The sequence below is a fragment of the Pseudorca crassidens genome, chromosome 1 (genome assembly GCF_039906515.1).
Source record: "Pseudorca crassidens isolate mPseCra1 chromosome 1, mPseCra1.hap1, whole genome shotgun sequence".
In the NCBI taxonomy this organism is placed as follows: Eukaryota; Metazoa; Chordata; class Mammalia; order Artiodactyla; family Delphinidae; genus Pseudorca; species Pseudorca crassidens.
In genome coordinates, this window is record NC_090296.1 from 77,529,631 (window position 1) to 77,553,476 (window position 23,846).

At 44.1% G+C, this 23,846-nt stretch overlaps 2 protein-coding genes across 6 annotated transcripts in view; one reads left to right on the forward strand and one right to left on the reverse strand.

Annotated features, from left to right (window-relative positions):
- AVEN (apoptosis and caspase activation inhibitor) overlaps nt 1-2,943 on the forward strand; it is a 193,846-nt gene extending 190,903 nt beyond the window's left edge. Inside the window, exons 5-6 of the mRNA XM_067742213.1 lie at nt 1,273-1,633; nt 2,440-2,943. Coding sequence (XP_067598314.1) covers nt 1,273-1,633; nt 2,440-2,555 — 477 coding nt within the window. The 3' untranslated portion in view covers nt 2,556-2,943. The remainder of the gene's footprint in view (nt 1-1,272; nt 1,634-2,439) is intronic.
- Nucleotides 2,944-3,070: 127 nt separating this feature from the next.
- RYR3 (ryanodine receptor 3) overlaps nt 3,071-23,846 on the reverse strand; it is a 553,937-nt gene continuing 533,161 nt past the window's right edge. For all 5 annotated transcript variants that reach the window (XM_067742171.1, XM_067742163.1, XM_067742181.1 and 2 more), the window contains 12 exons: nt 23,324-23,524; nt 20,069-20,199; nt 16,212-16,254; nt 15,603-15,730; nt 15,111-15,171; nt 14,695-14,841; nt 9,914-10,048; nt 8,444-8,600; nt 6,543-6,607; nt 6,028-6,128; nt 4,949-5,000; nt 3,071-4,066 (listed from right to left, as the gene is read on the reverse strand). In XM_067742171.1, coding sequence (XP_067598272.1) covers nt 3,971-4,066; nt 4,949-5,000; nt 6,028-6,128; nt 6,543-6,607; nt 8,444-8,600; nt 9,914-10,048; nt 14,695-14,841; nt 15,111-15,171; nt 15,603-15,730; nt 16,212-16,254; nt 20,069-20,199; nt 23,324-23,524 — 1,317 coding nt within the window. In that variant the 3' untranslated portion in view covers nt 3,071-3,970. The remainder of the gene's footprint in view (nt 4,067-4,948; nt 5,001-6,027; nt 6,129-6,542; nt 6,608-8,443; nt 8,601-9,913; nt 10,049-14,694; nt 14,842-15,110; nt 15,172-15,602; nt 15,731-16,211; nt 16,255-20,068; nt 20,200-23,323; nt 23,525-23,846) is intronic.

The window sequence follows — 23,846 nt, forward strand, 5'->3', positions numbered from 1 at the left end:
ATCAGGGAAACACAGATGAAGGTGATGGGGGCCCCAGGATTGAGGAGAGAAACGGGAAGTGGTGTGAGCATTTGAAAGTGAAGGATGATGTTGTCAGAGGCAGGCCTCAGAGGAAAGATATAAAATAATTGTACTTTTGTAAATAGTAACTTTTAACTATCTAGCCAGGTTTTCCCACTCCTCCCATGAGGGAGAGCGGTTATTCTCAACTGTGTTTGCATGTTAGACTCACCCAGGAGTTAAACAAACAAAGACAATGCCAGCCAGCCAGTGCAGACCCACTGAATGATTCCAGGATTAGAACAGGGGACCACATCCCATCTTCGCCCTGCACACTGACAGTGCTGGATGAATATTTAAGTTCCTGTGTAAAGCCACGTGGTCTTAAAAGCCCTAAGGAGCTATTAGCAAACTGGATCTGCTCAGGATGCTTAAATGTACAAATAAGGGGACAACACCTCCAACAGCAGCTGACCCTCCTTCTGAACCTACCCACGGATGCCAGCCTGGTCACCACAGGCCTCCCTCCAGAACTGTGGTTCTCGGCCTTCCTCTACATTACAGTCACCTGGGGGGGGGGGGTTTAACTTTATTAAATTATAACATATAGAGAAGTGTGTGCGTAAGTCTTTACACATGCAGATCAAGGATCAGAATGCCGCCACCACCCAGAACCTCCCCCCACCCCCCGAGACAATACTTCCCTAAGACCACTATCCTGACTTCTCATACTCAAGATTAGTTTTGCCTGTTGGGGGCGTTTTTACAAATGTAATCAAATGGAATGTTTTCTTTCCTGTCTGGCAATTTTTACTCAAATAATGTTACTAACGGTCATTCTTTTCTTCTTGGTGAATTTGTTCCTTCATCTCCTGTATTTGTGCATCTTAGTTCAGTGAACAGATCCGACTCGCTAATTACTTCTCCGTGACTTTTTACAAAGCCTGCCTCGTCGCAGGCTTAAGTGTACATTCACATAGACATACAGGACTGTCCATTCTCAGGCTGGTGACAGGAGTGCACAGCCCTTTTGATTTCAGCTCTGAGCAGGTTGGCACATGGCTGAGGTGGGCACGGTAGGGAGGTCTCCCACACTTACCCCTGCAGCAGTAAGAGGGGTGCTGGCAGGACCTGGATGGAGACACTTTGTGACCTTCCTGTCTGAATTGAGTTTCCTACTCCACAGAGTCTGATGGCTTCCTTTGCTTTAATTTCTGCTTAAGCAAATACGGCAGGACTCACATTAACTCAGATACTGTGCTTCTCTTTCAGACGGCCCTTCCTTTAGAGCTTCCTCAGGTGAAACCAAAGAGAAATAATGATGGCAAGGGACTAGGGATGCAGTTAAAGGGGCCCTTGGGGCCTGGAGGAAAGGGGTCCATCTCTGAGCTGAAATCTGCTGCCGCTGGCTGCCCCATGTACCTGGGTAAAGACAGCCTAGGACCGGGCCCTTCCAAGGGTTCTCAGAACCCCGCTTCCCCACTGCAGTCGGCAGCAGACGATTTGGAAGAAGAACTAGATCTGCTGCTTAATTTAGATGCGTCTGTAAAAGAGAGCGGTGACATCTTAGCAGACCAGACAGCTCAGGACCTGGAATCTGAGAAAGATGAGGAGGTGGCCCAAGAAGAAACAGGTATGGTTTTCATTTTATTCCCCATCCATCTTCTCGATTCTGGTGTTTTTCTGAGAATAGCTTCACCTCTGTCACATCCCTACACATCGTCATCAGTGTCTGACATCGATCTGGCCTTGTCCACTGACATCTATTTCTGTGCTCACGTCTCTGCTTCCCCCTGAGCTGACCTTTCTGACAACATTGCTCTCACTCGATATTACTGGGCTTCCAAAGCTGCTACCTGCCTGATTGCAATCTTAAACCCGGGGCTGCAAATTGAACTCGTGCTGTAAAAGGCATTTCGATACCCGTGGCCTCAGCTGTGCAGCAGCAGACCTTTTAATCGACTGTCTGAACAGGCCTGTTGATCAGTGCTTTGTGCTTCTTGCTTGCTATTTCGATCTTGGTTGTTTTGTTTTTTTTTTTTTACAAAAGAAGACTTCCTCATTTGTGCATGTTCTGTTAGATGGCGGGCCATCTGACAGGGAGAGGCCTAGTGACTGCCCCGTCCATACACTGCATTCAGGACCCTTTAATGGCTTTAGTTTCCAGGAAACTAAGCTGTTAGTCTTTAAAAAAAAAAACTAGTTAACTGTGAGATTCATCATCCAAATAAATAGAAGAGCAAATCTCTACTCCATTTATGAATTTGTTTAGGTATCACTGGATCTTCTTAGGGAGCAGGAAAATAATAGAACGTTTCCCCTTATCGTGAGCAAAGTCAGAATGTGGCTGATTTCCAGCACGGCTCAAACCCCAGGGAAGCGTTAACCCTCGGTTCTGGCACTAACGTGAAGTTGTTAACGTTGCTTTTATTTTTGTAGATCCTGCAAAACCAGCTGCGTTGGAAGGAAAGAACGTGGCATCTGAGCAACCAAGTATATCCAGAAATGTTACTGAGGAAGAGCTTGAGGATTGGTTGGACAGCATGATTTCCTAAACTCGATGAAAGAAAAAAAGAGAGAGAGAAAGAAAATGAAAAGTGCCTGAAGCCAATTTTGGTTGCCTTGTAAGGGAAGGCGGGCCCAAGGCTGTCCTTCCAGAACAGCTGGTTTACAAGCACAGCCCGAGCCCGTGTGGCCATCACGCTTAGCAGTAGACGCCTACCTCCCCCATGTTCAACAAATCCGAAATGAGACAGTAAGAGGCTCGCTGCATTTGTTCTCTGGCTTAGTAACTGAATAGACTTCTTAAGGGCAGGAGATGTTACGGCCCTTGTGTCCAGTTTCTTCCTCTCAATTTTTACAGCATAGCGGATGCAGCTGATGAAGAAAGCTAAGCAAACCAGGCATGCATTTGGCCAAAATAAACAAACGCTGGTTTGTGGATTTTTTTCCTTCCCTTCTTTCTTGTGCGGGGAGCCGTGGGCTGTTTGTTAGTCTCCTGTCCCTTTTCCCAGCACCACAGGGTGGTTGTAAATCATCCAGAAAGGGGGCGTTACAAGAGGCCAAACCGTGAGTTGGTGATTATGACTTTATTGCAGTGGGCACTTCGTTTTATTTAAGGAGATTCACCTAAACAAACAGAGCAGCTCCACTACTTACAAGGGAGACCATAAAGCGTTACTCTATTTGGCATAAGATTGAGATTTTTTTTCTGAATTTTCAGTACAGTACTTTTTTTCTCTGATAACAGCAGTTGACAAGCTGTTACTGAAAAAAAACCAAACATATGAATAACCTTTGAGTGCAGTTTCATAAAGTAAGACAGAAGATCCACACGACTAATTAATGGAACTGTCCGTCTCGAACATAAATGTAAAAAACTTGCATAGCTATATCTAAAGAGGTTTTGTAAGGCACTTACTCGATACTTCAGTGTCGACAAAGTGGCGGTTTGTTTGTTTCTATTTCTTTAACTGCTTAAAGCTTTTCAAGCTGATTCTGGATACATTCACTAGCAAGTACCATGGGAGAAATTAGACTGCAGTTTTAAAATGACTTTTTTGTAGCTCAGACCGTGAGTCACTAGTGGAGTACCATCATGTGGAATTCAAGTGTTTAAAATTCCAGGTTTTGTGCCTCCCAAACTTCCTGCTTCTCTAGCCCTTCCCTCAGTGGTACCATCCCAACGACCTAGTTAGAACTGAGAAACCTGAAGGCTTTCAACTAGAGCTTCCTTGAAGCTGGGCCGTACTCTTTTTTTCTTTCAACATTTTTGACAGGTTATCTCGCACAGTGTACGTCCATTAGATACAAAAAGCCAAATCAATTCCAAAATACCACAGATGTGTAACAAACACTTCCTTGTAAGGGAGGCATTTTAGGAAATGTCACTTTTCAAATGTGTTGCAGAACTGTTAAGAGAAGGATTTTATTGACCGTCCAGAATGGTGGAGGCTTCTTTCATTCCCATTTATCCAAGCTGATCTTCGTACTGTTTCCGGAAGCAGTCACCAGCAGGGAAGAAATCCCAACACCTTTCTTGGTACATCTTCCAGACATAAGATTCCTGAAATAACGGGAACAAAGGAGACTTCCTTATAAACCACAGTAAGCTGGAACCCAATGTATTTTCCCTCTCTATGTCTCCCTTTGGGAATACTGACGTGGATAAATGTGAGGCCCAGCTGGTACATTCTTCCTTGCACTGTTCCCAGCTCAGGCTGTTTTGGGAGCAAGAAGTTTCTCCCTTCTTTTCTCCCTTCTTCTGACCGCCCCCCCCACCAAAACAAACAAAAACCCCACAGTGAGACCAACTCGATGATCGCCACTAAAAATACTTAAAGATTTAGCAGAGGGTTGACTCCATGCCATTTGTAACTGGTAGAAGGAAGGCAGAATATACGAATCCAATGACGTTTGACTATTTGGTAAGCTACCTTTTCCTCCCCTATTCTCTGTCTTTACACTTCTTTTTCATACTTAGTCACAGAACCCCTCTGACACATACTTTCACGCACCCTGTCACACCCACACCTCCGCATCCCTGTGTCACCCACACAGGAGGTCGTTATCTTTCTTAGGCTGTCGTCTCACCATTTTGCTCCGACTCTCCTGCTCTTTGTCGGAGCCACCCACTCAGCTTTGTATTGTCTTTTTCTCTGTAACGTTCTCCCCACCTCCAGCTATTCTGCCCTGAAGCAGCAACTATAAGGATTTAGAAAATGTCAGTGTTTGCTGGGAAGGATAACCAAGGGGGCCTTTTGGAATAGGTGGGAGTTGCCTTAGAATTTTGGCTTCTTAAGTCACAAAGAGATGGTGGAACAATGCAGGAAGCAGTGGGAAAACGCACAGAAGAGACAAATGGGGGTCACCTCTCTATTTCAGATATCCTGTGCTCTACTGAGGCTTGACGTAGAAAGGGGAAGCTCTATCTTAAGGTGTTTCTCACCTGACCTGTGTGCTCTGTTTCATCTTTATTAATCAAATACATCAGGAAGAACCTGGAACGAGGAACAAAGGTTTAACAACTGAGAAAAAGACAATATTAGATTCTTTGGTTAGAAAGCCAAAGTCAAGTGAGCTGGAGAGAGGATTAAATACATTGTTCAGCATCATGCTGACTCCTATACCTTTCAGAATAGGGGAAACGTGGCATGACAACATACGCCATCATCTTCTAATAATAATACACATTTATCTCAAAATTAGCCTTTTTGTGAGGAGAGGTCCTTAAACCTTGAGCTAAGATCACTTGTGAGGAAGAATTTTGGCTACCATTTTATTGTTTTTTAAAAAAGTCCTAAGGTAAACAATAAAATGGTAACCAAAACTCTTACCATATAATTCTTAGTAGGCCAATTTATCATCTTATAAGAATACAGAATTGAAATTTTGTGTGTCGCAAAGATACGTTATGGAAAAGTAAAAATATTTACTCTCACTCAGTTGCCCTGGAATTCAGCAGCACGCAGGTGACGGGCCGCCTTGACGAGAGCAAATATGAATTGGTTGAGAGGAAGGCCTGACTGGAGGGGGTTCAAAGGAGAGTGGGACGAGAGAGATTGGAGACCCCGAACATGCACACTTTTCCAGTTTTGCTGGAAGGGAAGGAAGAAGCAGGGCAACAGCTGGAAGGAAAAGTGGGGTCACAGCCTTTTTTCTTTGTTTAGGATTAAAAAATATTATATGGTGATAGGAAAAATTCAGCAGAGAGGAAACTTGCTGGAGTTAATATGACCTTGATTGAGAAGGGGTGGGAGCTAATTAATTCCAGGTTGAGGGGCTGACATTTGCTTGGAGCAGAAACAGTCTGCAGCGCACACCTGTCAGTCGGAACGGGGAGGGGCAGGGCCTATGGACAAAGACACGGGCTCACGGGGACTCCTGCAAGCTCTTTCCTAATTGCCTCTGCTTTCCGGAGACCAAGGAGGAAAAGGCATTGGCAGAGCATGAACTACAGGACGTAACTGTATTTTACTCACTGTTCCTGGCCCTGCCCCATCACCTTTGCTGACCAAGGATACTCACAAGTAGTTGGCTAAGTTGTGCTCTTGTAAGGTGTGTGTTTCAAAGCCATGAGGGGTCGTGTCAAAGTAGTCATTGCCGATCCCACAGATGAAACATTTCGTCTAAGAAGAATAACAGGGAGAAAAGGCATGAGTAGGCGTGACGTTACAGGCAGGTAGCAAAAGGGTGAGGATCTCTGCTTGAATTGAGAGACACTAAAATATTTCTGTCTTTCATGCTTTAGGCTGTTAGTCGTCTTCTCCAGAGTGTCACATACCTAGCTTCTACCTAGTGGAGGGTACTTGCTCCTTCCTAAGCCTGGGGCCTGGCGGAGGCAGCAGGTGGGGGTGGTGGTGGTGGTGGTGGTAGGGTACAGAGCAGGTAGATGGGCCCAGAGAAGAGGACAGGCTTGGAAAACAATCATGGTTGGTAATTTTGCCTAGGGCTGGCCCTAAATAAGAGTAGAACCTACTGTTTAAAAAAATCCATGTGCTGTGAGATAACGGAGATCAAGTTGGGATTTAGTAGAACGGTACCTCCATATCCTCTCGTACTTGTTCCTGCTGGTCTCTCAGCTCCCCAAAAGCATCAATAATAAGACCTGGAATTTTAAATACAAAGACAAACAAAACACTTCAAATAACCTGTTTAGTCAGGGCAGAGGACTGATAGATGGAATGGCAGAGGCTATTTTGTTCTGTTAAAAAAAAAAATGTGGAATATTACTCAGCCATAAAAAGAAACAAAATTGAGTTATTTGTAGTGAGGTGGATGGACCTAGAGTCTGTCATACAGAGTGAAGTAAGTCAGAAAGAGAAAAACAACTACCATATGCTAACACATATATATGGAATTTAAGAAAAAAAAATGTCATGAAGAACCTAGGGGTAAGACGGGAATAAAGACACAGACCTACTAGAGAATGGACTTGAGGATATGGGGAGGGGGAAGGGTGAGCTGTGACAAAGTGAGAGAGAGGCATGGACATATATACACTACCAAACGTAAAATAGATAGTGGGAAACAATCGCACAGCACAGGGAGATCAGCTTGGTGCTTTGTGACCACCTAGAGGGATGGGATAGGGAGGGTGGGAGGGAGGGAGACGCGAGAGATGTGGCAACATATGTATATGTATAACTGATTCACTTTGTTATAAAGCAGAAACTGACACACCATTGTAAAGCAATTATACTCCAATAAAGATGTTAAAGAAATGAATTATAAAGCTGAATGATACAATTAAATCAAAATTAGGAAAAACACTTGTGTTTTCAAATGCTGAGTCCCGGCTAATGCTTTCTCATGGTTCCTCTTACAGCGCCTCTCAGCAGTATTTGACGCTAACTATTCACTCCTCCTGGACTCTCTTCTTGTCCTTCCTTCCTTGTCCTACTGTTTTGCTTGGCTGTTCCCTTTCTGTCTTCCTTATCGGCTCTTCCTCTTCTAGTCCCTGAGGCACTGATATGTATCATCAGGGCTCCTCCTCAGTTTCTTTGCTTTTCCTTCTGGGAAGTCTCTACGCCTACATCTTTGACCACCACCACCAATGGATCCCATTTCTTTGATTTTTGTATTCATTAATATTTGTCTTGTGTGTCCTTATTGAATGTAATATTTCTATCCTATTCCATTCCTGACTTGTCTCTTGAAAGACCCATTACAGTTAACTGCTTATTAGCCCTCAACGCCTGCACGATGTCTCATAGGTACCTCAACTTGGCATGACTCAAACTAAATTCATCACCCTCTTTCTCTAATTCCTGACAAGCTACTGACCAAAATACCACTACCTCTACCCCGCAAGGAAGGAAAACACATGTCACACTCTCACAGATCCTCTTTCTGCTGCTTCCCACCCCATTGCGTGGGAGGAAAATGATCAGGGCAGGAATCATGAGGATGTGGGGCAACACTAGCCAATGGAGATATTTAGGAAGCAGAATGAGACAGAAATGATCAACTTAGAGTGGGTAATGAAGGAGTGGGCGAGGGGAGTCCTCTGTAAGGATGCTCAAGTTTCCTGTATCAGTGCCTGGGTGTATGTTTGCCTTTATGTATGGTAGACGTTCAAGAGATGTCTGTTGGGGCTTCCCTGGTGGCGCAGTGGTTGAGAGTCCGCCTGCTGATGCAGGGGACGCGGGTTCGTGCCCCGGTCTGGGAAGATCCCACATGCCGTGGAGCGGCTGGGCCCGTGAGCCATGGCCGCTGGGCCTGCGCGTCTGGAGCCTGTGCTCCGCAGCGGGAGAGGCCACAGCAGTGAGAGCCCCATGTACCACACACACACACGCACACACACAAAAGAGAGATGTCTGTTGAATTAACAGGTAAGCGAATGCATAAACCTCTTTACATAAAACAGTTAAGTCAGGTGCAGAAAGGCAAAGAGAATCAGATTGACTGAGCCCCATGCAGATGACATAACTGGCAAGCATACCTTGGATGATGGCCAGCAGGATGACAATGACGAAGAAGAAGAATGTAATGTCAAAGACGATGCGGTACATTTCATACGGGTCCCCAGCGGGGTCTTCAATTTCATCGCCAATGCCACCTCCAGCTCTCACTCCCACGTACATGTGGAACAGGTAACACTAGAGAAGAAAAATGATGGCGATTCAGGTAAAAGGTGCAGAGTTTTGTTTGTTTTTACAGAGATGGTCAGATCATTCATGTAACAAGATCAAAACATGACAGCCCTGAGGCAGGAGAAGGGTACTCTTCACAATAACACATTCATGCTGCTAACTCTGTCCTCTCCACCCTCTGGTTAGGTTGGTGTCTATAAAGATGGAAAGGCTGCTGTTCCACGTAGCCTTTAAAAGGTGTTTTTTGCTCTTTTCTTAAAAACAGTTTTGAACTCCTTGACACACACGTGAGAATTCACTCTAGGTGTGTATAAGTTAAAAGAATTTTCTGCCCTGATGAGGATGGCCTATGCCGGATACGAGTTTTCTCTCACTTAAGTTTCAAGTGCCAGCCTGGACTTGGGGCCGGGCTACAGCCTCCGGGAAGAGGCCTCCCCTACTTGGCATCCTCCGCGCACCCGGGAGGGCAGGGCTCCCCGCAGAATCTCCTCCCAAGTGCCCGTGTGCTCCAGGTAGGCTCCTGGGCCAGGGCTCACAGAGTAGGCTGCCCTCTGTCTCTCCTCCTGACTGGCAGTGATGGCTTTGGGATGGGAGTGTGGAGGCAGTCTTATGGCTGGTAGATCAAAAGCCAGTGGCAGCACGGAGCCCACGCTGGTCATACGGTTGCTCTTGTGCCTGTAGTGTTGCTGTCTCATGGGCTGCTTGCCCCAAGAAAACTCACGCAGAGTTTTTAGCCAAAAAGTATATCTATTTTCTGGAGAAACGATCACAGGCGGGGGCAGGGGGGCAGTGTACTGTCACCTGTCTCTGATACACACATTCTTTTCCTGAAATCTGGTCACGATAAGTGTCTAGAGATGCTACTGCAGCTGTGCTGGCTCACCCTGCGCTGTGCCCTTCTATGCGCGCAGGAGCCCCAGCCCCGCCCTGACCCAGTCCTGCTGCTGTGACATTTTTCAGACGACATGGCTGTTCTGAAACAAGCCCCACTGGCTTGCTGAAATAAACGGAGCACCAGATTCATGGGACTTTGCTCTTAGCTCTCAGAGGCAAAGAATCAGAGTTTGACTTCCGTGAGATACAGACACAGGTAACTCACGTCTTCGCCACACACAGATGTGGATGGGTGGTGATCCGCTTAGCTGTGTGTTTCTCCTTCCGCCTGGGCCCCGACAGGTGGTCTATTCCATCACTTCTGTCTTTCCAGGACCCACCTCCCTTTCGGATGAGACATCAGTGTTCTACTCTCATCTCTGTCCTGCTCTGCCCACAGCCCTTCTGTCCCAGCCACGCCAGGTGACCCTACAGGGAATTCTCACCGTCATCATGTCATCACACTTCATGTCGGGCTCATCGTCGTCTTCACTTTTGTTGTAGAACTTGCGGAAGAAGTTGAACGCCACCACGGTATAGAGGTAAACCACCACGGCCAGGAGACCAACAGTCAGGACCAACTGGCAGCGGAAAGAGAGAGAGGGGGGAAGAGGAGGTGGGTCTTCTCCACCTTGAAAGGTTGGTGGGAGACTCCAAGCAAACAGAGGAAAGGGGAAAGATGAGGGGTCTGGAACGAAGGCTGTCATACAGCAGGTGCCGAAGGAAAGCAAGATCACAGAGAGAAACAGGCCTTATTGGGAGAAAAGAGTAATGATGGACTGTTATGGAACAAACTGTGTTCCCCCGGAATTCATATGTTGAAGCCCTAACCCCCAGTACCTCTGAAGGTGACTGCACTTGGAGATAGAGCCTTTAAAGAGGTGATTTAATTAAAATGAGGCCGTGAGGGTGGGCCCTGCTTCAATCTGACTGGTGTTCCTACAAGAGGAGGAGGTTAGGACTCAGAAGGAGAGATACCAGGTAGCCGTAGGCATCGAAGGATAATCAAGTGAAAAAGCAGCAAGAGGCAGCCAGCTGCACGCCAAGCTACCCACACCTTGATCTTGGACTTCCAGCCTCCAGAACTGAGAGGAAATCAATGTCTGTTGTCTAAGCCCCCAGTGTTCAGTATTTTGTTATGGAACCCCGGGCAGACTAACAGCTGGGGTACTGCACGGGGCGCATATCAACTACACAGGGATTTAAGGATGAGAATAGTGACGGTGCTCTGAGGATGGTTACTTTGTTTTTTCACAGAGATAGCAGTGACCCAAGGCTTCAAGACGTCGCTTTCACTCTAACGCTGCTTTTATTTATTTGCTTATTTATTTAATTGAAGTAGAGTTGATTTACAATATTGTGTTAGTTTCAGGTGTACAGCATAGTGATTCAGTTATACATATACATGTATCCTTTTTCAAATTCTTTTCCCACTTAGGTTGTTACAAAATATTGAGTATAATTCCCTGTGCTCTATACAGTAGGTCCTTGTCATTTACCTATTTTATATATAGTAGTGTGTATATGTTAATCCCAAACTCCTAATTTATCCCTCCCTACCCCGCTTTGGTAACCATAAGTTCTAATGCTGCTTCTAAAGAAACTACAGGAAATTAATATAACATTGTAAATCAGCTATACTTCAATAAAAATTTTAAAAAATATATATATACATATATGTATAACTGAGTCACTTTTCAGTACAGAAGAAATCAATACACATTGTAAATCAACTATACTTCAATAAAATTTTTTAAAAATTAAAAAAAAAGAAACTACAGATTCCTTGGGCTCATGGGTATCCCTACATCATAATATTTCATAACTAACCATGAACTGGATAACTGTCACAGCTTTGAAGTTACTATAAGAATTATAATTGAGCAAAGTGACATTTTTCATAATGAAGAAACCTGCCTTGGACCTTTGCCAGGGACATAGGGCCTGTTTGTTTCTCGGCTTTCAGAGGCACAATAAATGAGGACTACGCAGGACCTGCTCATCGGGCCTATACCAGGGACTAGGTGCTGGGCTGGAGCTGTGAAGATCAACAACATAAAATCTTTCTTTGCCCTCAAGCTGCTACACAAAAGGGAGTGGGCATAATAAGTACCAGAACAGACATATTCAGCAGCTTCTTGAACAATGAACTTAGTGATTTGAACCTTGGATAGCAGACCTCACGGAAAGCAGCCGGTTTCAAAAAAGAGAAAGAATGTGGGCTTTGCACCAAGGAACAAATGGGCTGGAATCTAAGTTCTGCCACTTAGCAGCTGTGTGCTCTTGGGTGAAATACTTAGCCTCTCTGAGCCTCAGTGCTCTTCTGTCTCGAGTGAGTGTAACACTTACCTTATAGGGTGGTTGTGAGCGTATTGCAGTACCCGGCATATGGCACAACCTGGGCACATTTTTTTTAACAATCTTGCCAGAGTTTAGTTGGCAAGCCCACATAAGACATTCATTGTTTAATAAATGCTGGAGAGGGCGTGGAGACGAGGGAACCCTCCTACACTGTTGGTGGGACTGTAAATTGATAGAGCCACTATGAAGAACAGTATGGAGGTTCCTTAAAAAACTACAAACAGAATTACCATATGACCCAGCAATCCCACTCCTAGGTACATACCCTGAGAAAACCATAATTCAAAAAGATACATGCACCCCAATATGCAGCACTATTTACAATAGCAAGGACATGGAAGCAACCTAAATGTCCATCAACAGAGGAATGGGTAAAGAAGATGTGGTACATATATATACAATGGAATGTTACTCGGCCATAAAAAAGAACAAAATAATGCCATTTGCAGCAACATGGATGGACCTAGAGACTGTCATACTAAGTGAAGTAAGTCAGACACAGAAAGACGAATATCGTATGATATTGCTCGTATGTGGAATCTAAAACAATGGGTACAAATGAACTTATTTACAAAACAGAAGTAGAGTCACAGATGTAGAAAACAAACTTATGCTAACCAGGGGATAAGGGGGTGAGGGATAAATTGGGATATTGGGATTGACATATATACACTCCTATATATAAAACAGATAACTAATAAGAACTTACTGTATGGCACAGGGAACTCTACTCAATACTCTCTAAAGGCCTAAATGGGAAAAGAATCTAAAAAAAGAGTGGATATATGTATATGTATAACTGATTCAATTTGCTGCACACCTGAAACTAACACAACATTGTAAATCAACTATACTCCAATAAAAATTGTTTTTTAATTAAAAGAAATTCATTGTTTAAACTTTTCATTTAAGGTACAGTTTTGTATAACGCCGTTAAACCAAATCAATAAAATCTGAACTTTCTATATTTGAGTAAAGGGGAAGAAAAGAATTCTAAAAGAACAAATTGTAGAACTGGCATTCCATAAATCCCGTTTTGGGAAATGCCACCTTTATAGGATAAAACTTCCCAAGACACACATGGAAAAATAATACACAATGCCCTTTCTCCCAGGAACCTATAAGGAAGTATTTACCACTCTCTAAGCAAACATCTATATCACAGGTTCTGTTATTACCTCCCCAAACTTCAGCTTCTTGTATGTGGCAGCAAATTTCTATCTCTAGCTTTCCTCCCTTCTTTTTAGTGTCAACTGAGAAACCGGCGCCACTACCAGAAGCCTAGAAGAAATAAACCATCGTAATACCTGATGATCTGGCACCCTTTCATTTTAGAACAATTAAAGGTTAATCTGACCTTTTTTCTGGTTGGAATTTTTATTTTTTAAGGTGTACAATGTGACGATTTAATATATGCATACATTATCAAGTTAATTAACATATCCATCACCTCACACAGTTACCGTGTGTGTGTGTGTGTGTGTGTGTGTGTGTGTGTGTGTGTGTGTGTGTATGTGTTTGCTGAGAACACTTAAGATCTACTCTCTTAGCAAATTTCAAGCATACAATACAGCATTTTTAACTATAACCGCCGTGCTTTACATTAGATCCCCGGAACTAATTTATTTAATAACTGAAAGTTTGTACTCTTTGACCAATGCTCCCCATTTCCCCCAACACACCCAGCTCCTGGTAACTACTGCTCTACTCTCTGGTTCTAGAAGTTTGCCCTTTTTATGATTCCCCATATAAGTGATACCATACAGTATTTGTCTTTCTGTGTCTGGCTTATTTCTCTTAGCATAATGCCCTCTAGGCTCATCTATATTGTTGCAAAAGGCAGAATTTCCTCTTTGTAAATGGTTGAATGATATTCTACTGTATGTTCATAACAAATTTTGTTTATCCATTCATCCACTGATGGACACAGGTTGTTTCCATATCTTGGCTATTGGGAATAATGCTGCTGTGAACATGGGAATATAGATAGCTCTCTGAGATACTGATTTCGTCTCCTTCAGATATATATACCCAGAAGTGCAACTGCTGGATCATGTGGCAGTTCTATACTTAATTTTTTGAGGAACTGCCATACTGTCTCCCCTAATGGCTGTACCAAGCTGGGTACATATTAACTCCTTTCTTTTCTCCCTTCTCCTGTAAAGATTTAGAGATGTGAGGGAACATGTCTCATTCGTGGATTTGCACTTAATGAGGAATAAAATGCTAGGGAGTTTGAATCTGTTCACAGGAGGAGCCATTAGAGGACTTTAATCAAGGGATTGACCCTGACAATTCTGTAGAAGACAGACTAGATATTGATGAGACTGGATGTAGAGCAATGACTAGATAGGTATATATAGAAACTGCACAAATACATGTATATAACATATATAGCTATATATGTCTACCTATGTACACATATAGCTGTATATATGTATAGATCTATATATATCTAAGTCATTGGTCTTTTTTTTTTTTGGCTGCATTGGGTCTTCATGGCTGCACGCGAGCCTTCTCTAGCTGATGCAAGCGGGGGCTACTTTTGGTTGCGATGCCTGGGCTTCTCATTGCGGTGGCTTCTCGTTGCAGAGCATGGGCTCTAGGTGCATGGGCCTCGGGAGTTGTGGCACGTGGACCCAGCAGCTGTGGCTCGCGGGCTCCAGAGCTTAGGCTCAGTAGTTGTGGCACACGGGCTTAGTTGCTCCGCGGCATGTGGGATCCTCCCTGGCCAGGGCTTGAACCTGTGTCCCCTGAGTTGGCAGGAGGGTTCTCAACGACTGCGCCACCAGGGAAGCCCACTGGTTATGTTCTTTCCTAACCCTATCTAGGTCCCTCCTGTTCTGCAGCAGTATAAACCCCATACCTGTTTGCCGTTGTGAGTGACAGATGACAGAATAGTCCTCAGAGTCTTGAAGCCCATCGCGATATCCAGCAGATGAGCAGCGAAGAAGAAGTTGTTGTAGTGGCCCAGGACTGACATGGTCGTGTACCAGGCGAGGTAGAGAAAGGACTGTGGAAATGGAAGAAATTGAGCAGCTTTTCAGGCATTCAGGGGACTGAGGTGCTTTGAGCTGGCCCAAGAATTGCCAAGTCAAGCCCCATCTGCCTCATACTACTGCACAAGAGAGGAGTGTCCCCCCAGCACCCTAGGGCCCTCTGTCTTCGCCCAGCACTCCCTGCATCTTCCTGAGCTGCCTCCATAGCTTGTTTCTTTGTGGCATCTAATGACATCCCTGGACTTGGGGCACAGAATTTTGCTTTCCCAGATGCCATACTTACATTGTCAGTAAAAACAACTCCCAGCTTCCAGATATGGTACTTCATGTCGATGGAACTTAGCCTAAAGGGGAACAAATCATTTCAAAACTTAAAAATGTCAAGATTTAGTTAAGTGTTTAATAAGGGGAAAAAATGAATTTTTTTCTCTCTTGGGTTTAATAACCTAAATACAGCTCTGAGGTTTATCAAGTTGTATGTGTTCACCATGAGAATGAGAGTGGCTGAATCACACACCCTGAAATTTTAATTAGTCTTTCTCTTTCAGCTCTATCAGGCATAAAGGCTGATAAGTCTTTCAATTTTTTTTAAAGCAGTGCTCTCCACCGCCCCCCCCCCCCATATTTTAGAACCTAGAAGAAACACTTAGGCGAGACCAGAGTCTAAGACAGCGAAGACATGACTGTGAGCTTTCCCTGTAGCACAGGGAAGAGGACTGGAAAGATAAAGGGTCTAGTCAGCCAGACTTTGGGATTTAACTCCTAAGCTCTGTACCATGACACCAGGGAGGCTGCCTCTGCTTTGGTCTCTTCTACTGGGCTAAAGTCGAGGGCATTTTTGTCCAACCCCAGGAGTTCAGCAATGCGTTCTGCTCCGTAGAGATCTCCATACTTGTTGATCACCTAAAGCAGAGAGGAGGACAGGGTGAGCTCAGGCCGTGCAGCACCACCAATGTTTTCTCCAGCCCCAGTGCCGTCAGAGCTGTGTTATGCTCTGGGCTCTTCCAAGGGGTTGATAAAGACATGAGTCAAAATGCAAAAGGAAAATAAAGAGAAAAAAATAACCTCCAGAGAAAACAAATGATACAGACAATTAAGTGAAAACTGCTTTTCTAGCTATCATTTAGCAGGAGAGAAAAAACCTAGTATGTAGAAAACAGTGATTTTGTTAAGCTGATTAAGGCAGATGAGTATAGGAACTAAGCCCCAAACCTACATGCGTTCATATAAAACCCCTTCTGTGGCTTACTCTTCTCGAGATGCCATCATAAAAGCACCATTACATTTATTCATGTTCGTATATGGAGAATTTAAAAAAACAATTTACATTTCTTTGGAGGTCATGGAATTTACTCCCCCTGCCCCACCCCCCAACAAGGCATACCTTTCTCTTTACAAACTTGTCCCAGTAGTTATTAGGAAAAGATCTGAAGAAGAAAACGAAACAGGGAGATTCTTAACATCAAGGCAAGCACATCAAGAAACTTTGCAGTTTGTCTGGACCTGTGATCTTTTGGGGTTTTGTCCTGCTCATTGAAGAATTCAAGACTTGATTGAAGTTCAGAGTCACCGCAGGTCTGATTTCTGGTTTCACTGCTTTGCGGTGAGTTCTGAAACACTTGGAAAGCTCCTTTGCATTTTCTACTTCAAAATTATGGTTAAGAGCCAGGAATCGTGATGACAGACTAGCTAGAGGCAGGGATATGTGTCTTGAGCTCAGTGTAACTAGAAACCAAACCCTGCAGGAAACACATGCATTCAACCTTCCTTCACTGAGTGCCCACTTTATGGCAGTAACTGGGGTAGGTGCTGGGGACACGGTGGTGGGAGGTGTAGACAAGGTCCCTAACTATGAAGTTTCCAGTCTGGAAATCACCGTGAGTTAATTTACGTGGGGGTTTTCTTAATGGAGCGCTCTTCTGCTCTGTTCTCCATTCCTGCATAACTCCTGTGGGGTGTGCTTTTTTTTTTAAGATTGTTTTGGGATGTGGACCGTTTTTAAAGCTTTATTGAATTTGTTACAACATGGCTCCTGTTTTGCTTTTCTGGCCTCGAGGCGTGTGGGATCTTAGTTCCCCCGACCAGGGATCGCACACGCACCCCCTGTACTGGAAGGCGAAGTCAATAACCACTGGACCGCCAGCGAAGTCCCCAGCAGTCTTGGTCTTAAACATCCAAATGCCACTTAAAAACAAAGCAAACTGCTAATAGATTTTATCTATGGGGGATGGAAGTAATTATTTTGACCTCCTTCTTTGTCCATTATTCTGCTACTTGATCTTTTTCATGAATGGTATTTAGAATCCAAAAAGTGGAAAATTCCACAAGTGATCCTGCAGGGCCAGTGACTAAAGGCTCTGGTCAAGACCCTTTCACAGATGTGATCTTACTTTGATCTGAATATTCTTGGCTCCTGACCAGGTATGTAAGCTCCTTCAAGGTCGAAGCCATAATTCCACTTGGTAATATTCCTTTAAGTGTGGGGTAGGCCAAGAACCTTCAGAAGGGAAATGCATAAATAAGTGACAGATCTATATATGAAGGGTCAAGAAAAACAACATAAGCTGCTCACCTCTTGGAAACTAGCAGAATGCACAATGAGATGCTATTACACACCTACCAGATGAGCAAAGTTATCTGAGGATAACAAGTGCTGACAAGGAGGCAGAGAAGCAGGAATGCTCACAGGGTGCTGGTTTAATGTAAATGGGGGCAAACATTTGCATATCCTACTATTCAGCAAGTTCGTCTCCTGCTACCTACTCCAGAGAAACTCTTTTATTTGTGCACCAGGTATAAAAATACTCCTTACAGCACTGTTTCCAACAGACACTAGTGGGAAACAGTTGAAATAGCCACGGTCAGGAAAATGGATAAATGCACAATAATATACTCCTAATGGAAAATGCTACAGTTTTGAAAATGACCAACTCGGGCCACACATATCAACGTATTCAACTGATGAGTTCTTGAAGAGGGTGCTGAACAGAAGATTCAAACGACAGTACAATGCATATAGTATAACTCCATGGATATGAAGCTCAAAACTAGTTAAGATGAAACCATGTATCTAGGGACACATACCTAAGTGGTAACACTATAAACTAAGGCAAAAGAATGGATAGCACTGAAGTCAGGAGGGTGGTTAGCTCGGGTCTGGGGAGGATCCGGGCCAGAGAGGATAACGTCTGGGACCTCAAAGTTTTCAGCGATGTTCCAGTTTTGAAGCTTTGTAGTTCATTTTATTACTGTACTTTAAAATATACGTTTTTATGTTTTCTTCTATATGTGTATTTAACAATACAAAAATAAAATTAAAAAAGAAAGCTCTCCATGACATATAGTTAACTCAAAAAAGAGCAGGTTACAAAGCACTACATGTACAATGATGCCATTATCGTGAAGGAATAACGGAAGTTCATTGATCTAAATGTTTTAAAACAGCTGTTTTTCTTATACACGCGTTTCCCTATTCATGGGCATTTCAGCCACTTCAAATAAATGTCAGCAACTGTCCTTGTTAAAACAGTTTAGTGTTCTTGTCTCATTACCTCCTTAGGATAAACTTCTAGAAAGTGAACTGCGTTCTTCCTGGGACTTTTAGGCTATATCATCTTGTGCCGCAGACACAAGCGTCACTGATAATTACAGAAAGCTTACCAAGGCATGAGATTATTTGATATTCAAACTTTCTATACTATAATAACAAAGGGTCAGAAATAAGTCTTAGTAGTTTCCCTTATTCTTCCTTAAAAGTGAGGAGATTGGCAGTGACCTGCAGGCCTGAACAAGCTTTTGATTTGCCTGCTCACACCTATTTTTCCCTAGGACAGGAGTCTTCCCTTTCTCGGGACTATTAAAAAGGCTCAGCGGTGCCTGTGTGGAGCTGCCTCTCTCAATTTGCCTGGCCGCCTCTGAATAGTAGAGTGTTCTTCCTGCAGGGGCCAGGGTTGTCGTTTCTAGGTGTGCATTATCTTATTGGCACAGCCGAGACTCAACAGTCATCTTGTTCACATATTCAGCCCTATTTCTTGACTTTTCTTTCATCCCGTTAATGTATCTTGCAACTCTCATTTCCCTGTTGTGAATACACCGGCGTTAGAGCATCACCTTTGCTCATGGTGATGGTCATTATTTTCCTAAATTTTTATTGTGGTAAAATATACATAACTTAAAATGTACAATCTTAATCATTTGGCCATAATCCCTGTGTTGTACAATATATCCTTGTGGCTTATTTTACACCTAATCGTTTATGCCTCTTAATCCCCGTCCCTATATCGCCCCTTCTCCCTTCCCTCTCCCCGCTGGCAACCACTGGTTTGTTCTTGTATCAGTGAGTCTGCTGCTTTTTTGTTGCATTCTCTGTGTTGTGTTTTTAGATTCCACAGATAAGTGATATCATATGGTGTTTGCCTTTCTCTGTCCGACTTATTGGTGATGGCCATTTTTCTTTAACAGGGGGAGGGAATAACGAACAGCCATGCGCCAGGCACTGTACCAAGCACGTGACAATCCATTCATGAGGCCTCCCAGGACTGCAGGCGGTGGTATTCTCATCCCTCTATTAATGAAGAGGAAACTGAGGTTTATAAAACCTGATTCCCTCGCCCTAGGTCATAGGTGTCTACGTTACCAAGCTGACTCAGTATTCTACCTCTTTGCCTCTAGAATCAATGCTTGTCTCCACCACGTTAGCACTTGTACACGTGCCTACCTAGAAGGCAGGCTTCACCCCACGGGTCCTAACATCCCCACCCAGATGGGCCTATTTTAACTGCCCGTGGAACTGCCTATCAAATTATATTGGGAGGCGTTCTAGTACCAACCAGGCTATTTGTTTAGGGAGAAGACTTCAGAGATGGTGCTGTCACAGGGCTGCTGTGCCATCTGGGGACTCTGGAGAAGCTGATCAGTTTGATCACTGAAACCCCGGGCCAGGGAAACACTGTACGACTCGAACATGGAAAACTAGATTAAGTAGTGTTGTGCTGGACCATCTGGTCTTAATTAAAAATGCTCAGCACTTTCCGATGATATCCTCTGTCCCCCATTAAATGCATAGGGACACATATAACTGTTGGAGGCACGACAGGCTACTTTGTGAAAAGGCAGGGGAGAAAACAAGTCCCAGAAACCAAAGCAAGGCTTATATTAATCAGTCTCCAGGGCTGCTGAAGAAGGTATTATCCTATTTACAATAGAAACTCCGTTTTCTTTTTGGGGTGGGGGGAAACTTACAGTGTGTTGATTACCAAGCGATCCCATTGCCCCTTGATGTCATCTTCAGAAGGCTGTTCGGTGATATACAGGCCATCAAACTCCAGCTTCCTGGCGATTTCTTTTTCTCTTTTGAATACCACCAAAGGAACCTAGGAGTGGGAAGACACCGGTTACTCAGAGAAGGCTTTCTAATGAAAGCATCCTCTCCCACGCGTATCTCACAAATTGGCCTTCCAACTTCAGGGCAACAAACTCTTTGTAGTGGGATTCTTAGGGTGCCTCGTTGTGGGTCCAAAGCCAAAGAAATCACTTCTCAGTCCTCTGGCTCACACACCTCCCTCTCCAAAGCTGATATGATTTGGGTCATCCTTTAAACAGCTGATAGTATCACAAACTGTGGACTTCTTGACCCGTCCTGGTGAGAAGACCACATTTAGATGAATCACAGGGCCGAGTGACTTAGGTCTCCTAAAACACTTAGGCTGGAGGTAAACCAAGACTTAGAAAGCATAATAAACTATGCTAGAATATATTGGACAGCTGCAGAAATACGATGAAGCGTTCCAACCCCCTTCAATGGCTAGGGTCATATTCATCTCATGTCTTTGAATTCTGATTAATGAAATATGGCTTAATGGTTACAATGAGAGGATTCACTGGGCTCTGTGCATAGTCTCTCGCTATTGAAATTTTCTTCCTGACATTCCTTCCGAGAAGAGCTCCTGCCTGGCACACTTATTTGTTCCCTACCATCGTTTCCCATTCTCTTATAGTTATGACTGCTTCTAGCCTACACATGGTGGCATGGTTCTAAAGACCTATCACAAAAGCAATACATACACAGAAAATGCTGGGAAGATAATCCACTTGCTCCAACCATCGCCAGACACACACACACTTCAGATAAGGGACAGAATGAGCAAGGTCAGAGGATACGACTGGAATCCCAGGAAATGAGAAGGCAGAAAAGCCAGAGCTCCACTAGCCAGAAAAGCTTAGCTCAGACAGAGCTAGGGCTTCCCATCCACCTGGGAAGCTACTGGTTACTTGGCAACACCCCTGAGACCTTGGTCTCCAAACTGTTTCTTCTAATAACTCCCTCTCAAATCTCATGATATCCGTACAACTCACGCTGCTCCTTTATTTCCAAGACAAAAAGGCAAAATTTAGATAATGGTTCGTAAAGAGTTACTGCTTACCCTTTTTCTTCCTCCCTTAATTATTTATTTTTTATTTTTAAAATTTATTTCACTGAAGTATAGTTGATTTACAATGTTGTGTTAGTTTCTGGTATATAGCAAAGTGACTCAGTTGTACATACATATACCTTCTTTTTCATATTCGTTTCTATGATGGTTTATCACAGGATATTGAATATAGTTCCTGCTTACCCTTTTTTTTAAACAAGGCAACAACACTGAGAAAATAAAAGAATCATGACAGGAAGGTGGCAAAGGCCACTAATGGACATTGCACACTGCAGAATCAGTGCCTGGTGTTGGTTCATGGATCATGTGGGAGGGGAAGCAGGGAAAGCCACCCTGACTAGTGTCTGCTGTGTGTCGCGGTGACTCTGAATTACAATAATAATATCAAGTTTTAGATCAGTACTGATCACTGGGATTTGAAGCATTCTCCGTCAATCTTTTAGGAATTTGTATTCCCTCGTAAGTACAACTTCCACATTTTTATTCCCTAGCTAGTGTTTATTTTTGTTTTCTCTAGGTTACCTGTACCTAGCCGACAAGCTGAGCTCTAGATGGTGAACTAAGGAATAGTAGCGAACATGCTCTAATGTTTACTATGTCTGGCCCTGAGTATTTTACACATGTTAATTCATTTAAATCCTCCCTTTAGCAACTTCAGCGGTTGGTGTTATTATTATCATAGTCATTTGTTTTTGCAGATGAGGAAACAGAGGAATGGCGAGGTTAAGTGGCAGAGCTGTGGGTCCAACCCCGGAGGCCAGGCTCCAGAATCCATTCTTTCATTGTTACAGTGGAGGCCTCAGGGCCGATTAGGACACATGGTCTCTCCAGTAGAGCAGCTGGACTTCCTAAGTGATACTGCAGTCCACTGGGGGAAGTGAGAGCCACAAGGATAGGAAAAGACTTCCTGGACTCTTCTCAGGGAAAAGGTGGCTTGGTATAGGGCCAAGGAAACTTCCTACTTAAGAGAAGTAAGAAAAAATGTAATGAGAAAAAACAATTGTGGTGTATGTAGTAGAAACAGAACTGGACCTGGAACACCTAAAACAGAATGACTGAAGATTGACAAAACTATAGCAGTGCCTGAAGATGGCCCCAGAGAACCACATCTCCTGCTATTCATGCCCTTGTGTAGCCCCCTTCACCCTCTGTGCAACACTGAATCTTGGCTGGCCCTGTGACCTGCCTGAATCAACAGAATGTGGTAGAAATGGCACCTTGCCAGTTCTGGGCCTAAGCCTTAAGAAGGTCTAGCAGCTTCCATGTGTGCTCTTTTTTGGACACCCAAGCCATCATGTGCAAGAAGTCCGGCTACCCAGCTGGAGAGAGCATGTGAAGAGACCACATGGAAAGGGAGATGCCCTGAGTCTACAAGGAGGGGGAGAGAGGCCCAGCTACCCCAACTGAGCCCAGCCTTCCAGCTGTTCCCTTGCCAACGTGCATGGGCCGTCTTGGACAGTAGCCCATCTGAGCTCCCAGCTGGTTGCTGATGTGACCACTTGTACAGGGAGCAGAGGAACCGCTCTAATGTGCCCAGGCAGACACAGAATCAGAGAGAAAATGGTTATCATTTTAAGCCATTGAATTCTGGGGGGTGATTTGTTATGCAGCAATAGGACAACGGAAACAGTAACTCATCTCAAATAGCTAAGACCTAATCATTTCTGAAAGGTGAAAAGGATTTTTATAAAAATTTCAACATAAATGCAAAGGTGAGAAGAGCCCCTCATTACCAGCTCCATGCGTGACTCAGCCCGACGATTTGGATTCTGTGAAATGTCACGAGGGGTGGCTGAAGTGAGGCTCCTGGACCAAGGCTTCTCAAGCCAGAGTGTGAATACAGATCACCTGCGGATCATGCTCACTGCAGATTCTGATTTAAAAGGCTTGGGTAGGGGGCAAGAGTCTGCAGTTTTAACCCGCTCCTGGGTGGTGCCCAGGCTGTGGCTTCACCAACCTTAGGCTATTAGTCTAAAGTCTTAGAGAACAAAGGGCTGGCTGGGTTCAAAAAACGATGCTTCTTCCCCAAGGAGTCTGATTACATTCAGAGTGGCTGGCAACTTACCTTCAGGCAGTAATAGCCCACCACGCAGACTAAAGAAATGATGGTGTGGATAACGGCCAGGGCTCGCAATGTTGGGGCCATATATCCAGTGCTCTCCTGCAGGACAAAGAATACCACTGCTTCTTCCTCTTCCTCATCATTAAAGGAATTCCACAGGTTTGCAATGTCTTCTGTCTCTTCTTCTAAAGGTTCCTCGGTGACCTGGCCCAAAACACACACTCTCTTAGAAACACCGGAAAGACCTCCGCCACTGGGCTCTCCCCACGTATTTTATACTGCTGGCATTTGCTGTGCAAATAGTAGTGATTCCGTATTACTCGATGAGGGAATGAGGTTTTTAGGTAACTTGTTCCTGGGAATCTCCAGGATCTCTAATAACTGCAAACAAAAGTTTTAAGAGACAAAACCTCTCTCTTGAAAACAAGCCAAAAATTGAAAAGTTAGGAAAGTGTTACTACATGTGCTACAATCCTTCAGCTGCAGGAGGTAATCTTTGAAATGCTACGGCCTGGGGCTTCCCCAG